Here is a 16,340-nt window from a genome sequence, read left to right as displayed (position 1 = left end):
CTCAACTTGGCAAAAAAGGTAGTTGTATAATTAAGAACAGCATCTTGCAGGATTCAATAGTTGGAATTGTAAGAAAAGCCATGAAGAAAAACAATGCACAATACTGTAATTTAGTACGTTGAGACATCAAGTTATTTGTGATGATGTGGCTAAATTGGTAGAGCATGGCGCTTGCAATGCTAGGGTTGTGGGTTCGATTCCCAGGGGGAACCAGTATGTAAATGTGTACACTCACTCCTGTAATTTGCTCTGGATAAGAGCTTCTACTACAATGGAAAAGGAATAAATAGACCAAGGAGACGCGTTCTGTCTCCTAGAGATGAACGTACTTTGGTGCGAAAAGTGAAAATCAATCCCAGAACAACAGCAAAGGACCTTGTGAAGATGCTGGAGGAAACAGGTACAAAAGTATCTATATCCACAGTAAAACGAGTCCTATATCGACATAACCTGAAAGGCCGCTCAGCAAGGAAGAAGCCACTGCTCCAAAACCGCCATAAAAAAGCCAGACAGTTTGCAACTGCACATGGGGACAAAGATCGTACTTTTTGGAGAAATGTCCTCTGGTCTGATGAAACAAAAATGGCCATAATGACCATTGTTATGTTTGGAGGAAAAAGGGGGTTGCTTGCAAGCCGAAGAATACCATCCCAACCGTGGAGCACGGGGGTGGCAGCATCATGCTGTGGGAGTGCTTTGCTGCGGGAGGGACTGGTGCACTTCACAAAATAGATGGCATCATGAGGAAGGAAAATTATGGATATATTGAAGCAACATCTCAAGACATCAGTCAGAAGTTAAAGCTTGGTCACAAATGGGTCTTCCAAATGGACAATGACCCCAAGCATACTTCCAAAGTTGTGAAAAAATGGCTTAAGGACAACAAAGTCAAGGTATTGGAGTGGCCATCACAAGCCCTGACCTAAATCCTACAGAAAATGTGTGTGCTGAACTGAAAAAGCGTGTGCGAGCAAGGAGGCCTACAAACCTGACTCAGTTACACCAGCTCTGTCTGGAGGAATGGGTCAAAATTCACCCAACTTATTGTTGGAAGCTTGTGGAAGGCTACCTGAAACGTTTGACCCAAGTTAAACAATTTAAAGGCAATGCTACCAAATACTAATTGAGTGTATGTAAACTTCTGAACCACTGGAAATGTGATGAAAGAAATAAAAGCTGAAATAAATCATTCTCTCTACTATTATTCTGTCTTTTCACATTCTTAAAATAAAGTGGTGATCCTAACTGACCTAAAACAGGGAATCTTTACTAGGATTAAATGTCAGGAATTGTGAAAAACTGAGTTTAAATGTATTTGGCTAAGGTGTATGTAAACTTCCGACTTCAACTGTATATTAAGCAAGTATTTTTATATTCCACAAGTATTATTAGATAAACTTTTTTGTACAGATAATTGTCAGACTCAAGTTACAAATGCTGGTAAATACTCAAATACATTTAGTTAACATTTTTTCACAAAAGTAGTGCACTGGGTCTTTACTAGTCCAGTATTAGCGGACTGATAAAGATGTCTTCAGCTCTGGCAATTTTTTTGTAGTTGCATAAAATGTATCAATCTTGTCCTCTCTCCACACTTTGGAATTTTTACTGTATCTCTATGCTCAATGCTGTAATATAGTGAATGAAAAAACAGTATTCTGGAGACCTGTCTGGTTGTTTTTGTAATGCCAGCTGCATCCATCCTCCACATGGTAAGATGGTTTTAGAGCGAGAAAGGAAATATTGTGATCTCGCCTGAAGAAGGAATACAGTTTACGGGCCAGATAATTTTTTTGATTATTCTCTCTGTTTTTATAGTTTTCATCAGTCAAGCATGATTTCACAACTACGTGAATCAACATCATTTTTAGGAATGGGGTGGTAACTGGACTGCCTTCAATGTTCTTACCTGTGATGTACTGTAGTTACCTTTATCTACAGTGAGGACTATATAATCTCTAGAACTACACTGAACAATCTATAAACGCAACATGCAACAATTTCAAAGATTTTACTGAGTTGCAGTTCATGTAAGGAAATCAGTCAATTGAAATAAATACATTTATGGATTTCACGACTGGGAATACAGATATGCATCTTTAAAAAAACGTAGGGGCATGGATCAGAAAACCAGTCAGTATCTGTTGTGACCACCATTTGCCTCATGCAGCGCGACACATCTCCTTTTCATAGAGTTGATCAGGCTGTTTGTTGATTATGGTCTGCGGAATGTTGTCCCATTCCTCTTCAATGGCTGTGCAAAGTTGCTGGATATTGACGGGAATTGGAACACGCTGTCGTAAACGGCAATCCAGAGCATCCCAAACATGATCAATGGGTGACATGTCTGCTGAGTATGCAGGCCATGGAATAACTGGGACATTTTCAGCTTCAGGAATTGTGTACAGGTCCTTGCGACATGGGGCCGTGCATTATCATGCTGAAACATGAGGTGATGGCGGCAGATGAATGACACGACAATGGGCCTCAGGATCTCATCACAGTATCTCTTTGATTTCAAATTGCCATCGATAAAATGCAATTGTGTTCATTGTCCGTATGTTATGTCTGCCCATACCATAACCCCACCGCCACCATGGGGAACTCTGTTCACAATGTTGACCTCAGCAAACCGCTCACCCACACGACGCCATACACGCTATCTGCTATCTGCTCGGTACGGTTGAAACCGGGATTCATCTATGAAGAGCACACTTCTCCAGCATGCGGTGGCTATTGAAGGTGAGCATTTGCCCACTGAAGTCGGTTACGACGCCGAACTACAGTCAGGTCAAGACCCTGGTGAGGACGACGAGCACACAGATGAGCATCCTTGAGACGGTTTCTGACAGTTTGTGCAGATGTTCTTTGGTTGTGCAAACCCACAGATTCATCAGCTGTCTGGGTGGCTGGTCTCAGACAATGGAGGTCCTGGGCTGGCGTGGTTACACGTGGTCTGCAGTTGAGAGGTCGGTTGGACGTACTACCAAATTAACATTAAATTATCTGGCAACAGCTCTGGTGGACATTCCTGCAGTCAGCATGCCAATTGCACGCTCCCTCAAAACTAGAGACATCTGTGGCATTGTGTTGTGTGACAAAACTACACATTTTAGAGTGGTCTTTTATTGTCCCCAGCACAAGGTGCACCTGTGTAATGATTGTGCTGTTTATTCAGCTTATTGATATGCCACACCTGTCAGGTGGATGGATTATCTTGGCAAAGGAGAAATGCTCACTAACAGGGATGTAAACAAATTTGTGCAACATTTGAGAGAAATAAGCTTTTTGTGCATATGGAACATTTCTGGGATCTTTTATTTCAGCTCATGAAACATGGGACCAACACTTTACATATACATACACTACCAGTCAAAAGTTTTACAACACATACTCATTCAAAGGTTTTTCTTTATTTGTACTATTTTCTACATTGTAGAATAATAGTGAAGACATCGAAACTATGAAATAACACACGTGGAATCATGTAGTAACCAAAAAAGTGTTAAACAAATCAAAATATGTTACATATTTGAGATTGTTCAAATAGCCACCCTTTGCCTTTATGACAGTTTTGCACACTCTTGGCATCCTCTCAACCAGCTTTATGAGGTAGTCACCTGGAATGCATTTCAATTAACATGTGTGCCTTCTTAAAAGTTAATTTGTGGTATTTCTTTCATTCTTAATGCATTTGAGCCAATCAGTTGTGTTGTGAAAAAGGTAGGGGGGTATACAGAAGATAGACGTATTTGGTAAAAGACCAAGTCCATATTATGGCAAGAACAGCTCAAATAAGCAAAGAGAAACGACAGTCCATCATTACTTAAAACATAAAGGTCAGTCAATACGGAACATTTCCAGAACTTTGAACGTTTCTTCAAGTGTATTCGCAAAAACCATCAAGTGCTATGATGAAACTGGTTTTTATGAGGACCGCTACAGGAATGGAAGACCCAGAGTTACCTCTGCTGCAGAGGATAAGTTCATTAGAGTTACCAGCCTTAGAAATTGCAGCCCAAATAAATGCTTCACATAGTTCAAGTAACAGACACATCTCAACATCAACTGTTCAGAGAAAACTGTGTGAATCAGGCCTTCATGGTCGAATTGCTGCAAAGAAACCACTACTAAAGGACACCAATAAGAAGAAGAGACTTGCTTGGGCCAAGAAACACGAGCAATTTGTCCTTCGGTCTGGAGTCCAAATTGGAGATTTTTGGTTCCAACCGCCATGTCTTTGTGAGACGCGGTGTGGGTGAACGGATGATCTCCGCATGTGTATTTCCCACCGTAAAGCATGGAGGAGGAGGTTTGATGGTGTGGGGGTGCTTTGCTGGTGACACTGTCTGTGATTTATTTAGAATTCAAGGCACACTTAACCAGCATGGCTACCACAGCATTCTGCAGCGATACGCCATCCCATCTGGTTTGGGCTTAGTGGGACTGTCATTTGTTTTTCAACAGGACAATGACCCAACACACCTCCAGGCTGTGTAAGGGCTATTTGACCAAGAAGGAGAGTGATGGAGTACTGCATCAGATGACCTGGCCTCCACAATCTCCCGACCTCAACCAAATTGAGATGGTTTGGGATGAGTCGGACCACAGAATGAAGGAAAAGCAGCCAACAAGTGCTCAGCATTTGAGGGAACTCCTACAAGACTGTTGGAAAAGCATTCCAGGTGAAGCTGGTTGACAGAATGCCAAGAGGTTGCAAAGCTGTCATCAAGGCAAAGAGTGGCTACTTTGAAGAATCTCAAATATAAAGTATATTTAGATTTTTTAACACTTCTTTTTGGTTACTACATGATTCCATATGTGTTATTTCATAGTTTTGATGTCTTCACTATTATTCTCCAATGTCGAAAATAGTACAAATGAAGAAAAACCCTTGAATGGGTAGGTGTTCTAAAACTTTTGACCGGTAGTGTATATTTTTCTTCAGTGTAAACACGTTTGTGGTTGATGGAAAGAGGATGGTGACATGGAAGTACCCCACACTGTTACCTATCGTTCTAAATGGACATTTGTATCCTAAGAGTCTAGGCCTATATAGAAAAAAATGCATTTAAAGTGACTCCATGTTTGTAGTTTTTATGTTGTTTTATTATGTTATTATAAAGTTAACATCTATCAATCTAGTACAGACAATAGGACAAACAGTGTCCTGTGTACAATCAGTTTTAAAACAGACATTGAGGTAAAACTGTTACAGTGCTACAAGTAAAAACACTGTCTCGAAAAATGATTTTATCTGCAAATATATACTCTTACTTACTAATATATACATTTACGGTAAAATAAATAATCATAAAAAAACATCAGACTTTAGAAATCCATAAAAACACAAAAACTAATTTGTACAAAACTTTGGATTTAAAGACCATAACAAAACGTTTAGAACATCAGCAAATTGTTTACACAGACAGAGAGACAGACAGACAAACAAAACATGAAATGAAATATAAATGCAGAAAAGCACATATTGTATCGACAATGGTTGCTCAGTAGTTTATCATAGTCAAAAAGTAATATAATGTGAAACATGATAGGGTCATTCTGGGGCTGGTCTTTCATTTATACAGTATATTGGCAGTCAATGTATGAGGAATGTATTTTAAGTCTATGGAAGTCTATGGAAGGTGGACATGGTGAGCGCTTCACATGCCTGAGACAGAAAATATATAGTTTACGATTTCATTAACAATCAACCTTAACTATTTCTCAAGAGCTTCTGGAACCAGCAAAACTATTGCTGAAGTTCTTTGCTCCTTATGGTATTCATAACTTTTGATTCAAGGTTCAGTAGTGTCATTTTTGTTCTACAAAAGGTATGAATATTATTTTGCATTTGATCTCACATAATATAGGTGTACTGATATACATATTTGTCCAAGCAATCAGTAGTTCATCTAAGCTAATGCTCTACATAATTGTGAATCCACAGTTGGACCAGTCAATACATGATTCCCCAACCAAAACAAAGAATAGCAAACAATACTTATCAAAATATGTCTATTTGGTTAATGTACATACATGTCTATGCTGTCTATATGCAAAATGAATTAGTAGAAAACTTCACATTGTTGTTCAAACTAAATCTAAACTCTTTCTTTCATAGAAAGAATAATAACATACATACACATACAGTTCCTTCGGAAAGAATTCACACCCCTTGACTTTTTCCACATTTTGTTGTGTTACAGCCTGAATTAAAAATGTATTAAATAGAGATTTTATTTGTCACTGGCCTACACGCAATACCACATTATGTCAAAGTGGAATAAAGTTTTCCAAAACTTTTACCAATTCATTAAAAATGAAAAGCTGAAATGTATTGTGCCAATGAGTGTTCAACCCCTTAGTGAAGCATGGTGAAGTTATTAATTACACTTTGGATGGTGTATCAATACACCCAGTTACTACAAAGATACAGGCGTCCTTCCTAACTCAGTTGCCGGAGAGGAAAGAAACCACTCAGGAATTTCACCATGAGGCCAGTGGTGACTTTAAAAACAGTTACAGAGTTTAATGGCTGTGATAGGAGAAAACTGAGGATGGATCAACAACATTGTAGTTACTCCACAATGCTAACCTAATTGACAAAGTGAAAAGAAGGATGCCTGTACAGAATAAAAATATTACAAAACATGCGTCCTGTTTGCAACAAGGCACTAAAGTAAAACTGCAAAAAATAGGCAACGCAATTCACTTTTTGTCCTGAATACAAAGTGTTATGTTTGGGGCAAATCCAACACAACACATTACTGAGTACCACTCTTCATATTTTCAAGCATAGTTGTTGCTAAAAAGCCACAGTAATCCTTACAAAAAGTAGCTGTTTGATGTTTCACCGTAACATTTTGGAATGTTCATTAAAATCGTTCAACTGAAATTGTTACTCTGGCACATGTTCCCTGCAAACAGAAGCCTTGTTGAACTCGCCTTTGATTCAGTCTGCTTTCCAACAGACACTGGGAGATTAATTCACCTTTCAGTAGGACAATAACCTAAAACACAAGGCCAAATCTACATTGGAGTTGCTTACCAATAAATGTCCCTCAGTGGACGAGTTACAGTTTTGACTTAAATCTGCTTGTAAATCTATGCCAACACTTGAAAATGTTTGTTTCTAGCAATGATCAACATTCAATTTGACAGAGCTTGAAGAATTATGAAAAACATAATGGGCAAATATTGTACAATCCAGCTCTTAGAGACATACCCAGAAAGACTCACAGCTGTAATCGCTGCCAACGGTGATTCTAACATGTATTGACTCAGGGGTGTGAATACTTATGGAAATGAGATATTGCTGTATTTCATTTTCAATAAATTTGCTAAATTTTTAAAATATATTTTTTACTTTGTCATTATGGGGTATTGTGTGTAGATGGGTGAGAAAAAAAATATTTAATCAATTTTGAATTCAGGCTGTAACACAACAAAATGTGGAATAAGTCAAGAGGTATGAATACTTTCTGAAGGCACTGTACATACATACATACATGTCTATAATTAGCAGCATACAAAGGGGAAAGTCTTGATAGTTTCAGTGATGCTGCTGTTTGTAAGGTTGGAGGAGAACGAATAAGCCAGGAATCAGAATCAGATACACAGGTTTTGGTCATTGTTTTACAGCAACTGCAGCTGGGATACCACTTGCCATCAGATTGCTGTTCATGACATACAAAGTATACTCTGAGGAGCATTTCAGATTGCAGTAAGTAATAGCTTACAGATAGGAAACAGTAAAATAGCATACGTGCATTCATGGGCATAACGAAAACAGAGTTATTCTAGTGGGCAAGTCCCTTTCACAAACTCATTCTCAAACACTAAATAGCATGGGTTTGTCTGCACCGGGTCACGTAGTGATACACACGCTGTGTTTCGGTGAACGTTACTAACACTGATAAAAAGGAGGAGAATAAGCTTCATACTCTTCAACTAGACACAAGTGCTGAACTTTCAAACTCACTTTAGACTGACCACCTCATGCTCCTCCAGCTGAAAGTAATTTGTCTTTGGGCTAAACTTTGTTTTATCATCGGTCGTACTGTGGCCAAACCTCTTGGCAACTTTCTTCAAAGAGCTTCCAGTTGTAGCAAGGTTCCGATGAGACATTGATAGTACATTGTATAGGGATAAACGTCAATGCTTTCTCAATATTCTTAATTTCAAACCTGTTGTTTGGTTGATTTGTGCTCATATGCTTTTTGAGATCAGAATAATCCCAATTAATACAACAGATAAAAAAGCCAGAGGATTTGAGAATACATTAAATTTAAAAACGACATTCACTCAGGTACAATTGCATTCTAACCCCAACATTAGTAACAGGTTAACACTACATCTATATTTAACATAAAAAATCCCATTCACTCAGTCGAAAAGTTAGTTACCACTTATATACCACAAATGTTGAGTAGAATGTGTGCTTTTGAGTGTATCAGTAGCTAGGTTTCCATCCAATTGGCGACAGATTTTCATGCGAATATTCTAAAATATGCATGAATAAAATATGCACATTTTCCCACCAGAGATGTGTTTCCATCAAATTGAGTTATTGCAGATAAAAGTATGCAGTTAAATGGGTTTCCATCGCATTTTCATCTCTACTGATGGTTTTGTAACAAAACAAAAATCCTTATATATTGAATGTGCCCACTCTGGTATTGGCAAGTGCGATCTAGCCAACAGCTCACAGATACAATGTGGGTATAGCCTACATGATGAGATTATTATGGACAAAAGGGCAAGATTATTTTTATTTGTTAAACAGTAGCCAAGCATCGATCATCATGTCACCAGAATAAGACGCTTGATATTTATTAAAAAAGGAGCATCAAGCTCATCACCGTGCAATTTCACCCCCCCGTGAAGTTCATCATAACTTATTTCATCTGTAGTCTAATAAATGGCATGCTTTTCCAAGTCGTGGTGTGAGGACCACACAACATGTCATCGCGTGGCTCCAACTTAACTTCAATATGATGGTTATCATATCTACATTTGCGCATAAAAGCGTTTCCACTGCCATTTATTGCATTATTAATTTGACCAACACAAAAAGTTCCCACCTTGTCTAGCGTATTTTGTTTTGTCGACATTTGGAAAGTTTACTTGCAAATTTGCTGTTTCCATCAGGCCTTTCATTTAAAAAAAATATCCGACGTGAACTTTACGTGCATAAAAAGGTTGGATGGAAACCTGGTTATGTTAACACAAAGTCGAGAACATAGCTTAGAAATTGTGTTATTTTTTGTAGATATATAAACTCATATGCATTTAATTTAAAAAAGAACACCATGAGGGTGGAGAGCAGAGAGTACCACAGAATATTTTGAAAAATATTGTTGTCACTATCTGGGCAAGCGGCAAAGCCGTAAACCCCTCCAATTTCTACAATTTATCTTCTTCAAGTCTGATTTTAAACCTAACCCTAACCTTAGCCATGCTGCTAACCGTATGCCTAACCCTAACCTTGAATTAAGATAAAAAAGATACATTTTGTTTTCATACATTTTTACGATATAGCCAATTTTTACTTTGCTGCTGGCCTATCTAGTGGGAATAGAAAAATATGACATGTTCATCATAGATTGTATGGTGTCCCAAAGGTTTAGACAGTGCTGTTCTGCTCTACATGAAGGTGACGACACAGAGTATACAGATAATTCACCAATATGGTGCTTGTCAACAGCACAGTTTATATAGCCTGTATAAAACCTACAGTTCTCTTTTCTAGTGTCAGGAAACCAATGCCTTGAAACACCTTTCTGGAAACCACTGGAAGTCACTCCTTGGCTACACTCAGCCCACTCTGTAATGGTCTCCTCTTTTGCCTCTATTGATGAGATGGTGTTCATCAACATCATTATCAACATAATCATGTTGTTTGTCTGAATGGAGCCTCCATGGGTCCACCTCTGTATTCTAGAACTACCTCAGCATTCTAAGACAGAGGCTGACTCCACAGCATCACATGACAGGCGGCTATAGTTTTTGCCTATTAGCTGAGTCAGTTAATGCTTGATCAAAGTCAAATCAAAGCCTCTCAAGTTCTCTGAGCCTGACTTGTACAGTAGCTTCTTGTTTTATACGTTGAAGTCTTAAAAAAAGAAAAATTGGGGGTGAGGTGCAGAAAGTGATGCCAGAGGCCCTATCTATTTGCAGGTGTGAACATCGTAGACTCGAACACACTCCTGGCAGCTGACGTAGCAGCACCAGTGGAAGATACAGTGGCACTTCTCCTTTCGTTTCTCCGTCTGGGTGTTGTGTCCCCGGCCACAGCATAGCAAGTCGCAGCCGTCAATGCCGTGCGACGTCAAGTTACAGGAGCGATCGCGTGTCCCGAACGAGCCTGTTTCTGGGTTGGGCTCGCAGAAGTTGGGTGAGCTCTCGTAGTAGACCAGGTCTCGCTCCGTGGGCGGTTTGAAGAAGTTGTACTTGCTTCTCAACGTCTCCACCCAGCCACGGGACTCCTTGTGCTTCTCCACCACCATCTCTGAAGCGCTGTCATACTTGTCCTTCATATAGTCTCCGATCACTCTGAAGTCAGGCTGGGACCACCAGCACGTCTTCACCTCACAGCTGCCGGACAGGCCGTGGCACTTACACTTCAGGAACATGTTGTCATTCAGAGACTGAGGGAGAGATAGACGCAGGGATGCAATTAGTTTAATGAATGTCAAGTCAAGTCTTACTAACACTTGGGGATCTTTATGAATGGTTTATCCATAAGGATGATATTATCAGTGATGCAGAGAGAGAGAGAAAATGTCTCACTGTTCGTCCCGCCTCGTTGTTGTGGCGGTTCATGGCGGAGCGCGCATCGGGCCGGTTCTCACGGGCGTCTGCAAACTCCCGGGACACCATGCTGCCGAACTCCACGTCCTCGCTGCAGCCACCCCACTTCCAGCCCTCACCGGGCGGGCCCTTGTGGCGCGTGTCACAACCACAGATGGTGGCCGAACCCTCCGCACAGGACCGGGTCACTGCGAACGCCACACCAGCTGATGCGATGGCATGAACAAATGCTGACTCACGCGTGGCTGTAAAGAGAGGGAGAGGTAGATGTCAGATTTGTATATGTATCGTATGGGGATGGGTGCATTCTTACAGACGTCAACAACCACATACGTTTTTACGCAACACATTGCTTGTAAGCAGCTCAGTTCTTATGTGAAGGATCTCTGTTTGTGAATGAGGATAGTTCATACAGATGTAGGAACTTAATTTGATCACTCTTTTGTTGCTGCGAATTTTCCCGCAGAGCAGGAAATGCAAACTTGTAATGTATTTGAGGTTTTAAAAGTATTCTAAAGTTTGTAATTTCCACTTTGAAATTTCAGACTTGATTTGCCCTAACGAGAAATGTATCAACCTCTACAAACATGTCCATTAATTATAATCTACATAATAATCCACATTTCCTGTTGCTGAAGGATTATTTTCCTGCTGTAGCAAACCGGCTCAAATTAAAGATCCTACATCTATATGGTTTACATACAGGTCCATACATCTGAAACCATGGCAGTGCAGATAATGATAAATTGTTAATAATAACTTTGCTGGAATGTACCCATTAATGTATCTCAAAAAGCACGTAGCAATTCAGGTCAGTGTCTACAGAACGATGATGTTGGCACCTGCTACTTTTCTGTGCTGTCCTGTATAATAATATATAAAACTGTAAATGTCACACATCAACCCTACCAAAGCAGACATTCCATTTACGTGATCATTCGGCCATGATTTGATTGTGAAACAATGCTCCACACATATCAAGCTCCGATCCACACACGTTCTATAGACAGTGTCACAGACATCTGTAATGGATGACTATGTTGACTGGCATGCCAATACAGTTCCATCCAATACAATCGGATCTGCTTGAGCAATCAAGGACAGTCATCTATCTTGGGTGTGTGTGCGTGTAGGAGAGGGAGGGAGAGAGCAAGGGATAGAGGGAGAGAGGTCTCTGTCTGTCTGACATAGTTTACTGATGACTCATCATCAGGAACTTCCAGGGAGATGAGAGGAAGAGACAGGTGTGACAGGACTATAATTAACAGACTCAATTAAGCTTTTGAAAGGTTAGGAAAATGGCCTCACACTATAAGACTAAGCTGAGACACAACAGTGAGAGAGAGAGAGAGAGAGAAGAGAGAGGGAAGGTTCAGGGATGTGTCGTACATGTCAAGGAAACTATAAGCATTTAATATGAGGTGCAATATTTCACAGAGGTCTCGTTGACGTTCCACAGTCCCTGCTTTTTACAGGATCCTTTATCCCTGGATATATGTGCTTAGGTCTTGTATGGTCTTGCACAATGACAAGAACAGAGAGACAGATAGGGAGAGAGGGTAGAAGAAGGGGAAGAGAGCGAGAGAAACAGGGAGAAGGAGAGCAAAAGGATGACGGAAGGGAAAAAGAGAGAAAGAGTGAGAGAGTTGGACAAGAAGAGGAAAAAAGAGGGAGAAAGAGGGAGGGAGTTGGAGAGGGAGAGAAAGAGAAAGAGTGAACAAATTGGGAGGGGTAGAGCGAGAGAGAGATAAGTAAATGACTAGGGGGAGTAGGTACTGTGTGAGCTCCTCCCAGGCTGCAGGTTTCAACCAGTTTGAGGAATAAGGGACATTAAGAACAATGATGCAACAGAGGTTTACTGGCATCCATTCTCCATCACACCCTCCCTTAGCAGGACTTTACCAAGAACTATTATGGTTCACTCTGGGATGTTGCATCTCAGCATTGAAACTAAAGGCTTCGGTTCGGCTGGCGCCTAGCCGAACTCAGCTAGGCGAACCGAATGAGTGTGCTCGCATACTCCCTTAAAAGACCTTCGCTTGAAAAACAAGATTTTATTTTTTTCAATTGAAAAAAGCGGCAATAGTACTTTGTCCATTTTGAGACGCCGTAGCCAGTATACACTTCCTCAAAATAGTCAGAATTAATCTTAGATAAGTCAAGAAATCTGTGATTAATTTTGACGTTTTTGCCCAGGAGATCTTAGTCGCTCAATTTTACATTTAACTAAGATGTTAGGTGCAGTATTTCCCAAGTGAACAAATGTGCATGAAAATGAGTGGTCTATCATTGAATGACAATAAACACTTAATTGAAGAATCCCTACTGTTGTCCAATGACTGATGAAGGTGAGTAGACTTTGGCTACCGAACTTCGGCTTGCCTCAAGTATTTTTTGGTATAAACGAACAGCAGAAGACAAAAAACTTGCCGAATACCAAAACAAACAAAAACGTCACCAAAATGTCATCATAATATATGCACAAACTGTTCAGAACTGTTTCGGATGGGAAGGTCTAGTATAGTATAACAGTCTAGTATAGATTAGTTGAACATCTATAGTCCAGTTGACATGTTACTGAGAGTTTATTGAGTATCTATAGATGGATTATCCAAAGAAGTGTTACCCAGCCTTATCCCCAGTATCTCTCATATCCTTTGCTGCTCCTTGCTCATAATGTTTTGAAATTGTGTGACATACACTACCGTTCAAAGGTTTTGGGTCACTTAGAAATGTCCCTTGTTTTCCATGAAAACATACATGAAATGAGTTTGAATAGGAAATATAGTAAAAATGCATAGGAAATGTAGTCATTGACAAGGTTAGAAATAATGATTTTTAATTGAAATAATAATTGTGCCTTCAAACTTTGCTTTCGTCAAAGAATCCTCCATTTGCAGCAATTACAGCCTTGCAGACTTTTGGCATTCTAGTTGTCAATTTGTTGAGGTAATCTGAAGAGATTTCACCCCATGCTTCCTGAAGCACCTCCCACAAGTTGGATTGGCTTGATGGGCACTTCTTACGTACCATATGGTCAAGCTGCTCCCACAACAGCTCAATAGGGTTGAGATCCGGTGACTGTGCTGGCCACTCCATTATAGACAGAATACCAGCAGACTGCTTCTTCCCTAAATAGTTCTTACATAGTTTGGAGCTGTGCTTTGGGTCATTGTCCTGTTAATCTTTTCTTTTCATTGGCCAGTCTGAGATATGGCTTTTTCTTTGCAACTCTGCCTAGAAGGTCAGCATCCCGGAGTCGCCTCTTCACTGTTGACGTTGAGACTGGTGTTTTGTGGGTACTATTTAATGAAGCTGCCAGTTGAGGACCTGTGAGGCGTCTGTTTCTCAAACTAGACACTCTAATGTATTTGTCCTCTTGCTCAGTTGTGCACTGGGGTCTCCCACTCCTCTTTCTATTCTGGTTAGAGCCAGTTTGCACTGTTCTGTGAAGGGAGTAGTACACAGCGTTGTACGAGATCTTCAGTTTCTTGGCAATATCTCGCATGGAATAGCCTTCCTTTCTCAGAACAAGAATAGACTGATGAGTTTCAGAAGAAAGTTATTTGTTTCTGGCCATTTTCAGCCTGTAATCGAACCCACAATTGCTGATGCTCCAGATACTCAACTAGTCTCAAGAAGGCCAGTTGTATTGCTTATTTAATCAGCACAACAGTTTTCAGCTGTGCTAACATAATTGCAAAAGGGTTTTCTAATGATCAATTAGCCTTTTAAAATGATAAACTTGGATTAGCAAACACAACGTGCCATTAGAACACAGGACTGATGGTTGCTGATAATGGGCCTCTGTACGCTTATGTAGATATTCCATTAAAAATCAGCCGTTTCCAGCTACAATTTATAACATTAACAATGTCTACACTGTATTTTCGATCAATTTGATGTTATTTTAATGGACAAAAAAATTGCTTTTCTTTCGAAAACAAGGACATTTCTAAGTGACCCCAAACTTTTGAACGGTACTGTATATACAGCAGATATGGAAAGCATAATAAAAACAGAACAAAGGGCAAATCTATTTGGTTGAACCCCATCAGAAAATGTCTTCCTTTGAAACATACAGATAGAACTTTACAAATGACAGCACATTTAATGTTGACTGTCTCCTTATTCCATGACCCTGAAGCAGTCTCTATGCGGTGGTTGGTAGTTGGAGGTATGAATGGTCTAAAGCTTGGGAGGGTGTCTTTTCTATTTCAATTTAAAACCACTGAGTCGCCCACTTTTATTATCAGGAAGCCAATAAACCATGGGTCAAACCCTTACGGCTTACTGACAATGATGCCACAGAGCAAAGAAAGGGGGAGAGAGGAGGGAGAAATGGAGGGATGAGACCAAAAGAAAGGAAAATAAGATTATCTGGGGACAAGATGAGAAAGAGAAGGCGAGACAGAGAAAAAATAACTAGGTCCTGACATCTAGGGGTGGGTGGTGGGTGGTGGGTGGGACAGACCAGGGCTTACCTGGAACAGAATGTGTCCGGGGGTGCCTAGTCTAAGTGGACTGATTACTTGTGACCCCCCCCTACCATACTTTGCCGGACCCTGGCATGGCAAGTGGTCCCAACGACCTGCTGGGGGGCTGAATCCCCTATTGTGCTGCCACTGTCACGCCGCGTTAGCCCCACAATGGCCCCAGATATTTTATATGAAATCTGCCCTAGCCAGTGATTAGTGGAGACCAAGTTAAGTCATAGCAACAGAGAACTATGCGTTGGCCAGACCCCGCATGTCGGCAGACTGGGAAATCCCTATTCAAATGGTTTAATAAAACAATCTAAAGGGCGTGTGAATGGGGAAAAGCGCTTTCTCTCCCGGCTTAATCTCATGGTTGCAGAGATATTGTGCTCCGAGCAGCACCCAGCGGGGTGTGGGGCTAAGGTCCCCCCATCAACTCCATTTACCACACCCATTCTTTCTTTCTTAGCCAGAGTTAATGATATTATGGTGCACTAACCTCACCTCCCCCAGCATGGAGAAACATGCACTTTATGAAAAGCAGGGCCCTCTTAGCACATCCTAAACTGTAACACTTTCTCATCCTGAGGTCAGGGGTCGTAACCTGAATTCCCTGACTGACCTTTTCCCTGCTTGGTTTAGTTGAGGCATTAAGCACCAAGGAGAAGAATATAAAGTGCATAATTTGAATGCATTGAAATTTGAACACCTAGAATATAGAAGCAGATGCACTGCCTTTATTTTCCATCTAAGACATTTATCCCAGTTATTGTTTATATATCAGTCCATAAATCAAGTAAAAACATCCTGATTTTCCAAGCCTTGTGGCTATGGTTGTCAGTTGCACATTATTCTCATGGGTATTGCAGTACTATAAAGTCCAACTGTGAAGCTGTGATAGCACATTAACGACTACCTGAACTATAATTCACAATCGGGACAATACCACATATTATTGCTCATTGTAAGTCCATATCATATTAACTTACAGGTATTACATAATGGAGACCTATCGTATCAGAAAGACACTTAATTTCCTTTTTATCA

At 40.3% G+C, this 16,340-nt stretch overlaps 1 protein-coding gene across 1 annotated transcript; it reads right to left on the bottom strand.

The window, feature by feature from the left end:
* Nucleotides 1-10,172: 10,172 nt before the first annotated feature.
* LOC311114456 (protein Wnt-3a-like) lies at nt 10,173-11,060 on the bottom strand (the record flags this gene model as incomplete). Its single annotated transcript, XM_084189706.1, has 2 exons — nt 10,173-10,652; nt 10,795-11,060. Coding segments are annotated over 2 exons (746 nt in total), but the record flags the coding sequence as incomplete, so codon positions are not given.
* Nucleotides 11,061-16,340: the final 5,280 nt, after the last annotated feature.

The sequence above is a fragment of the Coregonus lavaretus genome (genome assembly GCF_964263955.1).
Source record: "Coregonus lavaretus genome assembly, contig: HAP1_SCAFFOLD_2466, whole genome shotgun sequence".
Taxonomy (NCBI): Eukaryota; Metazoa; Chordata; class Actinopteri; order Salmoniformes; family Salmonidae; genus Coregonus; species Coregonus lavaretus.
Note: the sequence above shows the minus strand (reverse complement) of the source record. Positions and strands in the feature narration are given on the sequence as shown.